The sequence below is a fragment of the Leptopilina heterotoma genome, unplaced genomic scaffold (assembly GCF_015476425.1).
Source record: "Leptopilina heterotoma isolate Lh14 unplaced genomic scaffold, ASM1547642v1 Lhet_46, whole genome shotgun sequence".
In the NCBI taxonomy this organism is placed as follows: Eukaryota; Metazoa; Arthropoda; class Insecta; order Hymenoptera; family Figitidae; genus Leptopilina; species Leptopilina heterotoma.
The window spans coordinates 704,342-719,684 of NW_025111092.1; the positions used below are offsets into that span (position 1 = coordinate 704,342).

At 26.0% G+C, this 15,343-nt stretch overlaps 1 protein-coding gene across 2 annotated transcripts in view; it reads right to left on the reverse strand.

Moving 5' to 3' along the window:
• Positions 1–15,343, reverse strand: part of LOC122507303 — a 174,297-nt gene that overhangs the window by 18,853 nt on the left and 140,101 nt on the right. Inside the window, exon 2 of one of the 2 annotated variants that reach the window (XM_043619926.1) lies at positions 1,701–2,039. In XM_043619926.1, the coding sequence (XP_043475861.1) occupies positions 1,716–2,039 (324 nt within the window). In that variant the 3' untranslated portion in view covers positions 1,701–1,715. Of the gene's footprint in view, positions 1–1,454; positions 2,040–15,343 lie in introns of those variants that run through there. The other variant, XM_043619925.1, reaches the window with a different exon arrangement.

A 15,343-nucleotide genomic window follows, 5' to 3' on the forward strand; every position in this document is an offset into this window, starting at 1 on the left:
TTTGTCAGACAGAATGATTAAAATCGATTTTATTTTTTAGCTAAGAAAGTAAAAGTGTAAATTCTAGTCAGACAATGGAGCTTAAAGGCTGGCATTTTGCCAAATTAGTAGTAAAAGTGAACTTTGGCCAGACACAACACTTTAATTAATTAAATTAATTAATTAATTAATAGAATAATTAAAATGAGAATCTAATTATAATAATTTTGTTCAAAATATGAAAATTAATAAATTATACCTACCTATGTAAATTTATGTAAAATTAATTTTACATAAATATAAATAAATAAATACAAATGAAAATACAAATTATTTTTAATAAGTACAGTCAACTCTCGATAAGACAAAGCGCGATAACTCAAATGTTTCGGTAAGTCAAAGTAATTCTTGGGTCCCGTTCATTCCTTATAAGCATTATTAACATTTGATATCTCAAACTTTTCGATAGCTCAAAGTTTTTTCGGTCTCCCTTCGAGTTTGCCTTATCGAGAGTTGACTGTAATTAGTTAAAAACCATCGATTTTCTTTATTTTAAGTTTTAAGTTAAATACAAAATTATTTCTTAAAAGTATTGTTATTGGATCAGTAGTAAAGGTAAGTTTCAGTCAGACAGGTTTGTTAATAATAAATACAATTTTAGAATTGTATACTTGGAAATTTAGATTTTAGTCTGTCACAATTATTAAACTTTCTTTTTAGTTATTTAGTATAGTAAGCAGTGAACTTTACCTTTAGTCGGACAAAAGTATTTATAATAGGACTCATAATTATATGTTGACAGTGGTAAAAGTAATTTTTTGTCAGACAAAATTTCGAAACTATTCTAATATCTCTCCAAGTAGTAAAAGTTAATTTCAGTCAGACATAAGCATTTTATTCTTGTAATTTCATTTTAAGTAGTAGAAGTAAATTTTCAGTCAGTCGGAATGTTATTGAAAGTCATGAAAGTAAATGGCTCAGTAGTAAAAGTAAGTTGCAGTGAGACTAAATGACAAGTTTAAATAACTACGCATTATTAACCATTATCTATTATACTACTGATATTTTCATAAACGTTTCTGCCTGACTGAATCTTTTTTCTACTACTGATAATAAATTTAGATTAATTATATGTAAATAAATATGTCTGCCTAGAACGGACTTTTACCATTGAGACTAAAAATAATAAAAATAGATTTATTATTATCAGTACTAACTATTTTACTATTTCACATTTACATTCATACCCACTTTATAATTGAAAAATAATTTTTTATTTACAAAAGGCGAATTTTAAAGTAACTTTAAATTTAGTTAAATGTAGTTGAATAAAAATGAGGGAAAAAAATAAATGCAAATATTTTTTAATAATTATAAATGTCAAATAATTTTATTTAAAAATTCTTATGAGTATTTTTAATTAGTGGGCATTTCCATGAAAAACGTCCGTGCGTCACTATTATTAAATAGGCTGTATCTTTTTTCTAATTATAATTAAAAAATGTTTTTTTAATTATGATGTATTAAGAAATATAGGAAATTGTCCAATTTAAATCTCAATTTTACAGTATAATGTATCAAAAATATACTATTTTTAATGTCGTGATGCACGGACAAAAATGTCCGCTTTTTCATGGAAATGCCCTAGTACAATGATCGTAGAATATTGCAGTTCAATTGTTTCCAATATGTATAGAGAAATTCAGAGAATATAAAAATACCTCAAAACTATCTATCTATGGGCAAGTAACAGTGACTTTTGAATCTTCATCATCACCATCATTACAAAGGTAGAGCAATACTTCGATGGTGCAGTTTTCAGATTCCGCATTCGGTTTCAGTGCGCAATTAGTTTTCTGCCCCTTAGCGCAATTGGTTTCTCCAAATGTAACATTTATTTTGTAGATTTCTTTTACCACAGTTTGTCCCGTAGCTCTATTAATTTTGCCAATAATTGGTTCATAGGACTTGTTCGCCGCGTATTTTTCAAGACCAAGAGGTGCGTATTTCAGAACTTGTGAATTATCTACATCAATGTCAGTTACGCTAGTTTGAATAATCTGCAAGTATTTTGAAAATATATTTAGTCAGTTTAAAATTTGAGATCGTATTGATTTTTAAATTTTAATATTGATTTTCAATATTAAATCAGTATATTCAAAAAGATTTGCTCATATAAGGAAATTAATATTTCCACCAATAAATTTATACTAAAATTCAGAATAAATAGGTAAACAGACCTTCAATAAATTAATTATTGTCGAGCAGTTTGAATGAATTTTAATAAATTAGATAACAAGGCTTGAAAAATAAGATATTTAAATGGAAATCATAATATGTGACGTTCCACGGTGAAAGGGACTCCCAAACGTGAATTTTATAAGTAACACATTAGAAGTTGAGCCTCTCAAACTTTTATATTATTCTTCACTCATATCACTTTTACTTCCCCACTGTTTTCTATTTAATAACTTTAAAAATTATTTTCAAATCTGCTTCAAACTTTTGCACAATTAATCTTCACTATGTTCTTTAGTAATGTCAACATTGATAAAGAAATTTCTTTTTCAAACAAATGTTACGATTTAATTGAAAAAGGCTCAAAAATGCACTTTTGTCGATTCTCCACACATAAATCATCAAGATTAGGGGCCATCCACATATTACGTCACACTATATTTCTGGACATTTTTGACCCCCCCCCGTCCCCCATGTCACACTCTATTACATACATTAGCGCCATTTTCTCTGCAGGGTGTCACAAATTGTTTGACCCCCCCTCCCCCCTTAAAGTGTGACGTAATATGTGGATGGCCCCTTAGTATGCTTTATTTTACACAAGATCTATTTTAAATTTGTTTTTATTTTCCGGGATTTTAACCCTAGAAGGAGTAACTGGGGTGTCTGGACACCCCAGTTACTCCCTAACGTTAGAAAAATTGTCAAGATAAGTAAATTCAAATTTAAAAAAAAAATCGTTTTTAATCAGTTAAAATCATCTGATAAAGTATAAATTCATAGGTTATGCATGACAAAGTTGTATTTTATAAAAAAGAAACATTTTTATACAAAAATTCTATTTTTATGAAAAATAGACATTCTGTATTTGTAACAACTTATGAAATTTGAGTTAAGATTTATTAAAAATTTCTGTGCTCTCTCTGCAGTCAGAAATTAAATTCTAATACAGAAAAATGTAGTATATGACAGTCAAATTTAAATTATAAATTATATATTGTTAATAATATTTTAACATATATTAGAGGTATTAAGAATTGTTAATTAAAACTTTGATTAAATATTAATTTACAGAATCATTTCATAAGTTATTAATTTTAATGTTAATATATTCAGATATATTAAGTTTGTAAAATTTTAAATTTGTAACACCATTTTTAGTAAATATTAATTGTTTAAGTCCATTTTATAGTTTATTTTTATGATTTTCACTATTCGTCAATTGACTTTTATTTCTTTCACTTCAGATGTTCAAATAATTATGTTTTTTGAAAGTAATACAAAAACTAATTTTTTCCCCTAAAAGTGTATCTATTTAACTTTAAAAACCTAAAATAGTTTTTAAATTAGTCAAATTTTTAAGAAACTACAACGTTTTTTGTAAAAAAAAGTCAATTTTGCAATTTTTTGGTGTTTTTATGGTATCTATGGTTTTTTTCAAAATTTTTTTAATTTATCAAAATATGAATAATATTATTGTATTCCTTACTAAAAAACCAATTAATTCATTATAATAATTTTTTTACGTCAAATATAAACCTTATAAAACATAAGTTTAAAGCGTGGGGTGTCGGGACACCCCAGTTACTCCTTATGAGGGTGAGTAAATGTATAATATATATATACCCAAGCAAAAATTGACAACTGGCGCAGTACTGCGCCAGTACTGCCCAGTACTGGCGGAGTACTGGCCGCCATGGTTGAACCAGTACTGGCATTTGATCGAAATGATAACGCTTTTCAGTACTGGTTCGATATTACTGGCGCAGTACTGGCAGCCAGTACTGGTTTAGTACTGGCGCAGTACTGGTTCAGTACTGGTTTAGTACCCGTGTAGAAAAATCTTCTGGCGCTGGCCTGAATCAGACCAGACCGTCTATTTTCCAATCTGGTGGAAAATTTATTAAAATTCAATATTAATATAATAAAAAAAAATTAATTTATATTTGCAAACATGAAATAATCCCAAAATTTTAACTTTTAATTAAATTAATGTTTACAACGCAGAATAAACGCAAACCTATAACGAAATAAAATTTGCCATTGTGGGGAATCGAACCTACGACCTACGGACTTCTAGCCTAATACTCTAACCACTACCCTATCGAAGCTACAGGATAATAAATTTTAATTTTCGGCACCTTTTACACTTACAATTAATAAAGAGCGTTTAACTGCGTAATTAGGTTAAATTATTATTTAATTGAACTAAATTCAAAAAACCAAATAAGTAAATTACCTAATAAATTTCCATAAATTACCATAAATTACCGATGTTAATTTTTTTAGTTCTCGTTTGTGTTTTAAATAGTTTTATAAACTATCATCAAAATGTTGATAAATTACCGCATAAATTTCCATAAATTACCGTAAAATTTCCATAAATGACTGAAATCCAAAATTTTAATGATAATTTTTGCTTTACATGTCTTTACTATATTATTGCGAAAATTTCTATAAATTACCGCAAAAATTTTTATAAATTGCTAAAATAAAAGTTTTTAATTGTAACTTATGTGGAACATATCTTTACGAATTATTGCGAAAGTTTCTATAAATTACTGCATAAATTTACATTAATTATAGTTCCTAACTGACTACTGTCAGTTTGCCGTGTTAGCAATACTGGCACAGTACTGGCGTAGTACTGGTTTGCCAGTGTTGTTTTCGCAATACTGGCACAATACTGGCATAGTACTGGCATACCAGTCTTAAAGGGCAGTACTGGCGTAGTACAGAAATTTTAATGAAACCAGTACTGAACCAGTACTGGCAAGCCAACTGCTGGCATGCCAGTACTAGTGCAATACTGCGCCAGTTGTAAATACTGGCATTTGACAGAAATTTTTGCTTGGGTATATATATATATCGATTTCAAATATTCAAAGTTTATTACACGGAGAGAAAAATCAAGCGTTTTTAGTATGGAGACTTCCTATGGTAATTTTGTATGAACGCCCTGCTTAAGAGGCGTGTCCTTATACCTCAGTTGCATGAAACATATACTAAAATAGCATGGATCTCTTGCAATCGTAGTATACTGGCGTCCCATGCGTTTAAAGGTAGAACTTTTATGCTGATAACGTAGAAATTGATACAAATACAGCAGAAATTTTACGCATATTGCGCATGTGCATTCTTTTACTAAATAAGGTTAACTGTCCATACTAAAAACGCTTGATTTTTCTCTCCGTGTAAAGACGACAAAAGATTGTTTAAAAGAATAATTTACTGTTTTTCCATCATCCAGTTGACATAGTGGTTGTCTATACGAGAATGCCGAAGACATTCCAATAACTAAAAGCAGTAGATAAGTACAGGTTGAAACCTGGAGATGGTTAAACGAGAACATTTTCTTATAGTTTTTTCTTCACACAAAGATTCACAATGACAATCTCTTCAAAACTCTGCCTACTATATATACCGAAAATCATCAACTTTTTACATAACAGGTTTATAAAGTGAGAATTTCATAATAGAAAAGATAACTTCGCATCAATTTCGTTTGTAATAATTACCTCTAAAAATAAATGAATGTGCATTAAAATAAAATAGAATAATAATTACTTCCTACTTAACTTAATGTCTCAACTGTCGATATAGCGATATGCATATAGTAAAATTGTAAAGTCCAAAATATTGCGTCCATGGACTTTCCACTTGTATGTAATTAAAAAAAAAAAGATTTCGAAATGTGTTTGTTTATATTTTCGATGTACACTACCAAGTTTTTGTACCTTTTTTTAAAGTCTTCTTTAAATTTCACCGCACAAATGCCATATTTTGTTGCAACCGTTTATTCCTTGTTTATTTTTTTAACGTACTTTGAACTATTTTTTCGTCGTGTTTAATTAATTTTATTAAGTAAGCACGCGAAAATTTTGTAAAATTGGAAAGTTAGTTTAAAGTAGAAAACAATTGAATTTCACATAATATTCAATGGATTTTTGTCCCTGGCTTTTTAACCCCCAAGAGCAGTTTTTCTAAAAGTTAAAATAAATTTTAAATTTAGTTCAATTTCCAAAAATTAACATTGTATACGTTTTGACTATAGTTTTCTCCTTATGTGTACAAACATTTACTTTTATATTACCCGTTCACTTAAACAGGTTGTATGTTCGAAAAGTTCATCGAAATGTTGTACGCAGAGCAACTCAAAAATTAAAATTACAATAAAAACTATATTACAGTATTAAAAATACATAATAATAATTTTGTGAGAAAAAGAAGTTTTTAAAAGTGAAGAAGATATTTTAGAAAATAAAAAATTAAAAAATACGATATATAAAAAAATTTTACCATAATCAATTCAAATTATTACGAAATAAAGAGTGTCTGCCAGAAGTTCTACTTTTACTACTTATTTTCAGAAGAGATAAAAATGAAAATATAATGAAAATGTACTGTAAATTAAGAGTGTCTGACTAAAACATTCAATTCCTACTTATTTTCAAAACAGACAAGAATGAAAATATACTGTCTGATCTGATTTAAACATTCTTCTCATACTTGAACTAATTTGAAAATATTTAAAGAACTACGTCTGACTTAAATTTATCCTTACTACTGATTATTTTATATAAAACGAAATTAAACGTTTCTGTTTGACTAAAAATTGATATTAGTAATAATAATGGAAGAAAATTAAAATTTCAAATTATAGACTTATGGTAAAGTTTACTTTTAATTTCTGTAATTTTCAAAATTTTATGTCTTTTGAAAAAGTACACCTATTAGTTTACACTAAAATGACAAACAAAAATAATCATTTTAACTTCCATTAATTATTTTTAATTTTTTTTTACCAGAAATTAATTATAATTCTTCTAAAATTGAAAAAAATTTCTTAAGTACATTCATGTCTGACTAACACTGACTTTAACTACTTACTCCATTACTTTTCTCCCGCAAATTAGGTCTGACTAAGATTACTTATTTGTTTATTGTTAAACTAAAAACAGTTTCTTACTTATGTTTATGTCTTACTAAAATCTCTTTCAGCTGCAATGATTATAACTCATTTTTTCCAAATTTTCTGTGACCAAAATTAAAAGTCATTAAAATTAGAAACAATTTCTGAAGTATATTTGTCTGACTAAAGCTTACTTTACTTACTCCAGTAAAATTTTTTCAAATTTCGCTAATCTAAAAGTACTCTAAAGGTAAAAAAATTCAAGTAAATTTATGTCTGACTGAATCTTATTTCAACTACTTACTCTCTTAATTTTTTCAAATTTCGTGTACCTAACCATCTAAAAAATACTTTTATAATTTATCTAAAATTAGAAATAATTTCTTAAATACATGCGTGTCTGACTAAAACTTACTTTAAACACTTAATCAAAATTTTTTTTACCAAATTTCGTAGTAAGAAAAAATTGTATTGTCATTTATTTTAAAACTTCAATCAATTTTTAAGAATATTATGTATGTCTGACTAATACCTAATGAAACTACTTACTCTAATTCTTATTTTTATTTTTGTGTAACTAAAAATTATACTTTTGTATTCATTTTAAAATTAAAACAAATTTTTAAGTATATTTAAGTTTGACTAAAACTTACTCAAACTACTTACTCTTATTAACTTTTTTTAAAATTTCGATTAACTAAAAATTACTTTTTTATCTATTCTAATAAAACTACATAAATATCAGTAAAAACCGTAAACAGAATGGTCCTATTCCAATTAGTAAAAGATAACTATAATTATTAGTGGAAAAAAACTAATTCAGTAGGGAAATTTAACTATAATTATTTGTAAACAAATTACTAAAATGTTCGGTAGACTTAAATCTACTACTTTTTTACTCATTTAACATAACTTTAAAATTAAATTAAATAATTAATTAGTTATTTTTTTATTAAAAACTAATCAGAATTGGTACTAATTTATTTATGGTAAACGAATCGGTGCGGTTGAATTATAGTCAAAAGTGACAAATTGAGATTTAAAGAGAAAATTTTATGGCAAATAACTTTTCAGTTTAGAAATAATAAATTTTATTTTTAAAAGTCATTATTTTATTTAAAAGACAAATTTTATTTAAAAATAAAATTTTTTTAAAACAAATATTGTATTAAAAAACAAAACTTTATTTAAAACGAATTTTTCTTCAGACAAGTTTTATTTATTTTTATCAAATATTATATATGTATACATATTTAAAAGTTGGTAATCATTCTACATTGAAAAACTTTACTTTTGAAAATTATTATTTTGCATATTTAAAGGCAAATTCTGTTTTAAACAAATATTTTACTCATGAAAACATATTATATTTCACTTTTCCAAGCAATTATTTTGATTTGAAAACAAACTTTTTTACATAAATATTGTGTTTCAAAGCAAACATTGTATTTTCAAAAGTAAATAATTATTTTATTTCGAAAGAAATATTTCATTTCCCACGAAATATTTTATTTTCAAAAATAGTAATTATTTTTCATCAAAACAAATATTTTACTATAAAACTTAATTATTTTACTTTATATAAAATATTTCATCTTTAAAAGCAAATATTTTAATTTCAAAAGAAATTTATCTTTCAAAAAAAATTTATAAAAAGTAGAATCGTTATGTAAAGACTATTTCTCTAAAGTTGAATTAGTAAAAATGTTTACTAATATGAATTAGTGATTGACTTTTTGCTTTTGAATTTAAGTAAATTTTAATAATAATTTGTAATTTCTACTAATTTATTAGTAAAACTTACTAACTAAAATAATAATTTCTAATAATTTTTTAGTAAATTTTACGAAGCAAAATGTCAGTCACTAATTTGAATTAGTAGGAGAAATTACTATTTATTAGTAAGTTTTACTAATAAATAGTTTTTACTAATTAATTAGTAAATTTTACTAACCAAAAACGCAATCACTAATTCAAATTATATTAGTGACTCGTAGTTAAAATAAGTTTCTCAGACATAAATGTAATTCGCTAATTATTTAGTCTAGAATTTAATTTAGTTTTAGAATAGATGAAAAAGTAATTTTTAGTTAAACTAAATTTTTTAAAAATGAATATAGTATAAGTAGTTTAAGTAAGTATTAGTCAGACAAATGTACTTAAGAAATTGTTTCTAAATTTAATAAATAAATAAACAGTAATTTTTGGTCATTACGAACACTTAATTGATTGATTTAGATTAAGTATATATTAATTAATTTTATTTTTGTTACATATAATCCTGTAATTGGTCTTCTGACTGTTGGATTAATTTCAATAAACAAATAAAATAAAAATCAAATAAAAATAGAGAAAAAGTAGCTTAAATAGGTTTTAATAAGACATAAATGTATGCAAGTGTTTTAGATTTACAATAAACAAAAAGGTAATTTTAGTTAGACCAAATTTAGTTTAAAAATAAATAAAGAACTGATTATTAGTTGTATCCCTGCATACAAATAAAAAAATTATTTTGAATAAGTAGTTTAAGTTGGTTTTAGTCAGACATGCACGATATACTTAAAATTTTTGTAGTTTTATAATAAATAATAAAAAAAATTTTTGTCATTTGAAATTCGGGAGAAAAGCAATGGAGTAAGTAGTTAAAGTAAGTTTTAGTCAGACAGAAATGTACTGAAGCAATTCTTTTCAATTTTTGGTCACAAAAAATTTGGAAAAAATCAATGGCAGTTAAAATTCACAATTTTGTTTCTGAAATTACAAAAATTACAAAATTACAAAAATTAAAATTAAATTATACCATAGGTCGCAATAATTTAAAAATTTATTTTCTTCCATTATTTTATTTAGCAAATGTACATACATATACGGGCTTACAAAAAAATGCCCTTTAGTACAAATAGTACTTAGAATTAAATTGAAGTATATAAAAAAAGAGAATGTCTAATGAGACAATAAAAATATTATTATTAATAAAATCAATTTTTAGTCAAACAGAAACGTTTAATTTTGTTTTATGTAAAATAATCAGTAGTAAGGATAAATTTAAGTCAGACGTAGTTCTTTCAATATTTTTAAATTAGTTTAAGTATGAGAAGAATGTTTAAGGTAGTAGTCGCGCTGCTGGCTCTGGCCAAAGGTTTACCGGGCCGCTTACTAGAGTGGGGCAGTGAGAGTGAGAGAGACAGTTTAACTCCCCACTCTATTCGTTCGTATGAAATTTCATATAATTTAACTATTTTTTTACCTTTCTGGCAATACATTTATAGTTTGGTGCGGTCAAAAAATGTCATGTTTTTTTTTATGCATTTGTTTCATCTAATTGAATACTATGGCAGTTTTATTTCAAAATCTGACGATTAGTTATCATATAAATAATTATTAAACAAATTTGATACATGCATTGAGTACTATCTCCATGCAAAACGTATGAACTTTGAATTCATTTTTTGAAGCTTTGAAACGGTCAAAATTAATGAAATTGGTCTCATTCTGTAGATAAATACTTCAGGAATAAGTATGCAAAATTTGAAAAAAATCTGACGAAAACCATTTTACGCGACTAATACCTTAAATCAGACGCAGTATATTTTCATTTTTGTCTGTTCTGAAAATAAGTAGTAATTGAATGTTTTAATCAGACACTATTAATTTCGTAGTAATTTGAATTAATTTTCGTATAATTTTTCTAAATTTTTTATTTTCTACAAATTTTTTTTTAATGAAGGTGAATTATTAAAATTTCTTTATTCAATGAAGTTCACTTTTAAATACTTCTTTTTTTGACAATATTCAATTTCTACTATAATAAATGTAATTTTATTATAAATGAGAATTAATTAAAATTATGGAATTTAAATTATGGAATTGTAAAAACTGAAATAAATAAATAAATAATAAATAAAAATTATAAAAATAGTTTAGAATTTAGAAAAAGTTAATAATAGAGGGAAAGTATTTAAAAAATTAGTCAGACACGCATGTACCTAAGAAGTTGTTTTTAATTTTAGGTAAAATAAAAAACCATTTTTTATAGATAGTTACACGAAATTTGAAATCAAATTAATGGAGTAAGTAGTTCAAATAAGGTTTAGTCAGACATAAATGTACTTAAATTTTAATTTTAAATATTTTCAATTTTAAAATTAATGTAGGTATTGAAAATCATCGAATTGTTGCAAAGAGATTTATCAAAAAATTTGATAATAATAGAATTCCTTCCAAGATTTTTTTTATTTAGGAAAACAATCGAATTCTCGTAAAGAATTATGTTAAAATTTTTGATAATTCTAATTAAATTCTTTTTGAAGAATTTCTTTGAATTTTTTTTAAATAATGGAGTTTCTTTTAAATTTTTTTAAATAATTCAATTTTATAAACAATTTCTTTCAAGTTTTTAAAATAATCGTGATTGTTAATAGAGAATTGAAATTTATTAAAATTTAAAAAGTAATTGAATTCTTTTGAAAAATTTTATAAAAAATTAAGAAAAAGATTGAATTCTTTCGTGGAATTTTTTTTGAAAATAATTGAATTTTTGCAAAGAATTTTTACCATTTAAAAAAATAATTGACTTGTTTGGAAGAATTTATTAAAATTTTAGAAAGTAATTGAATTTTTTCGAAAAATATTAAAAGTTTTAGAAAATAATTGAATTTTTTCGAAAAATATTATTAAAAATTTTTTAAAAAATGAATTCTTTCCTGAAATTTCTTAGAGAATAATTGAAATCTTTTCAAAAATATTATTAAAAGTTTAAAAAAAATGAATTCTTTCGTGAAATTTTTTAGAAAATAATTGAATTCTTTTAAAAAATTTTACAACGAATTAAGAAAAAAATTGAATTCTTCAGTGAAATACTTTCGAAAATAATTGAATTTTTGCAAAAAAATTTTACCATTAAAAAAAAATTAATAAACAAGAATAATTAATTAGGCTTCGTCCATAAATTACGTCACACGTTTTTAGCCCATTTTTGACCCCCTCCCCCCCTTTGTCACACTACGTAACATCTGAAGGAACCCCCTCCCTCTAAATTACGTCACAATTCGTAAACCCCCCTTTAAAAAATTTGACTTTTTTTGAAAATTTGGGGGGTAAAGGGGGGCCAATTTTACCAATTTTGCTAACACCGCCTACTTTGTGAATTTTTTCTGAACATACTTGCAATAATTTATTTTTAAATAAAACGGACCGATTTTTGGTAAATTGAAAATTAAATATTAATTATCCAAAATTAGGGTAAATTTTTAAAATATTAAAAAATGAAATTCACCATTGGAAAAGGGACGAAAAAACCTTTCAGAAACATATTCTAAAAAAAATTTTCCATTACAAGTATGTTCAGAAAAAATTCACAAAATAGCCGGTGTTATCAAAATTCGTAAAATTGGCTGCAAATTTTCGAAAAAGTCAAAAATATTTTTTGGGTCATTTCTACTTGATAGAACAACAAATTCTCCGAGTTTTAATTTTTTTCAAGAAGTTGAAATTTCAACTTAGGACATTTCACGTAAAATGCCTCATAATAATTAGTACACTTTTTAATATTTTAAAAACAAGAAATATATTTGATATTTTTATTTATTACAATTTTCTCATTATAATAAATAGAGTATAAAGTGTGACATAACAAAATAAAAAACCCCCACCCCCCCTTTTGTCACAATTAGTCACATTTTCATAGACCCCCTCCCCCCCTAAAAAGTGTGACGTAATTTATGGACGAAGCCTTAGTAAATTAGTTAAGAATTGAATTTTTTTTAAGTTTGAATCTAAAATTATTCAAAAATTCATATTTAAAAATAAAAAATTTTTTAATTTAGATAATAATAATAAATTGAATACCACGTTTCATTTCACGTAACATTTGCTAATTTACTATAAATAATTAAAAAAAAGTCAGTGCACTAATTCAATTTAGTAACCATTTTTACTAATTAAAATTTAGTAAACATTTTTACTAATTCAAATTTAGTATCTAAACATTTTTACTAATTCAAATTTAAGGAGACAATAATTTTACCTTTTTTTTCTAAATTTACAATATATGTACAAAGATAAAATGAAAAGAGCGTCGACTTGGTTATAACTTGAAAGTAAGCGTGTCAGGTGAAAGCCGGGGTGAAAGATTCAGTGCAAATTCTACAAAAGAGTAAAAGAGTGTGAGAGAGAGAAAGAGAGAGAGAAAGAGAGAGAGAAAGAGAAAGAGCGAGAGAGAAATGTGCAACTTTGTAGCAAAAAAGCCTTTGATAATTCATTCGGTTGGTTTTCATTAAAGTAGGTGTTAATGAAACATCGTTGGATGCAGTTCTGAGCATCAACAGTAGTAGCAGTAGCAGTACCAGCAGCGGCATCATCATTTTTCGGGCAGAAAGACCAAGAGACATTTGTCCGTCGTCGCGTGGCTGCCGAGGGTGCAAACAACCCAAATAAAAGCCGCGGAGGAGTAAAGATGTAGAACAGTCGTTTCTCTATATACGTACATATATATATCTATATTGCTGATATTGGATGTAAACGCTGGAGACCCGTTCGAATCCAGATAGAAACACGGAGAGAGAGAGAGAGAGGGGGGGGGGGTTGGTACAGCGAGGGTGGTATTGGGACGGTGGCGGCACCCTGTCTACCCGGACCGCTCTCGCCGGAGGCTCGTTGCCTAGCGACACACTTGTATTGATCTCCACTGTATCTCGGCTTTTCCCCTTTCCCACGTGACTCTCTCTCCTCTCTCTCTCTCCTTCTCTCTCGCTCGTGCTCCTCCTCGCTGAATTTATCCCACTTTAGAGCCTGGATCTCTACCCCGTTTTTTATTCCCATCTCTTTCTCTCTTTCAATCATGTCTTTTGCTTTTCTTTTCTCTCCTTCTCCCTCCCATCTATCTTTCTTTCTTCCTCATTATTTTATATATACCTTTTCTTCTCTATCACTGTGTGTATTTTATTATTATATTTTTTTACCCGCTCTTTCATGTCTTTTGTACAGCTTTTTTATTTTATTTTATTTTATTTTTTTTTAATCTCAATATTCAGTTATTTTCCGTGAAATTTATATATGTTTATTATTTATGAAAAATTCTTCTTGTGTGTACTCTTTTATATTTTAAATGGAGCCAATCTTGTATAAGCAATTGGCAATATAAGAAAACTTTTCAAAAAACTTTTCTTCCATTGAGTATAGAAAATCTGTGAATTTGTTAAAAAGGAGTAAAGGACTAATTGTTAGTATTAAAGTTTGCTGACTATATTTGAATCAGTGACTAACCCTTTACTATATCAAATCAGTTATTTTTGACTAATTCAAATTTAGAGAGATAAATTACATTTTTATTAAATTAACAAAATTTTCCCTCAGAAAATACTTTATTTTAAACAACCAAATTTTGGTTGAATCAAGAATTGTTCTACAGTTACATAATTAATTAATATTAATGTTATACAGTTAGGTTTGTTTAATTCAACCAAATTTCAGGCCTCGGACTGAATTTAGAAAAAAAAAATCATATCAAAAGTGTCATAAAATGTTCGTAATAGTTGCCAATAGTCGCACATTTATTTTCAATTATAATGAGTATATGTTTTGTGTTTGAATAAAAAAACGTTACAAATGTGCATTAAAAACTGAGTTTAAATTATTCCCGAACAATAAAATTTCTTAATTGTAAAAAAGTATTTGAGAGATAAAATTATGGTTTAATTGTTCCACTTGAGAACGTCAAGGTCACCACGAGGTGGCGTGGAAACTGGTTTTATCAAATAAAGTGTCATCTAGTGGTGACCTTGGCAATCGCAGGTGGAGAATAGCATTTCCATATTGAATCTCAAGATGTTCGACAATATTCGTAAATTTATAATTATTTATTATCAAACATTGAATCTAGAGTTTGACAATTAATATAAATGGATTTCAATTTTTAATTTACATTAAAGGGAGGATACATCGATTTTCTTTAATTATGTCAAGAAAATAATTTAAATATTCCAAAAAATTTATTTTTTAAAGTCGTTTTTTTGTGAGGAATTCAAAATGGTCATAAAATAAAAACAGTCAGAAAATATTTTGACCTTATTTAAATTTGTATTTTATTTAAAAATTGGTAGATTTTGAAATCCATGCTTAATTTCGTAGAAAATATGTTTTTGAACCCACAAAAAAACATTGCCAAATGCAAAAATTAATTTTTACAATTTTTGAACCATTTTTTTAAAAATGAAA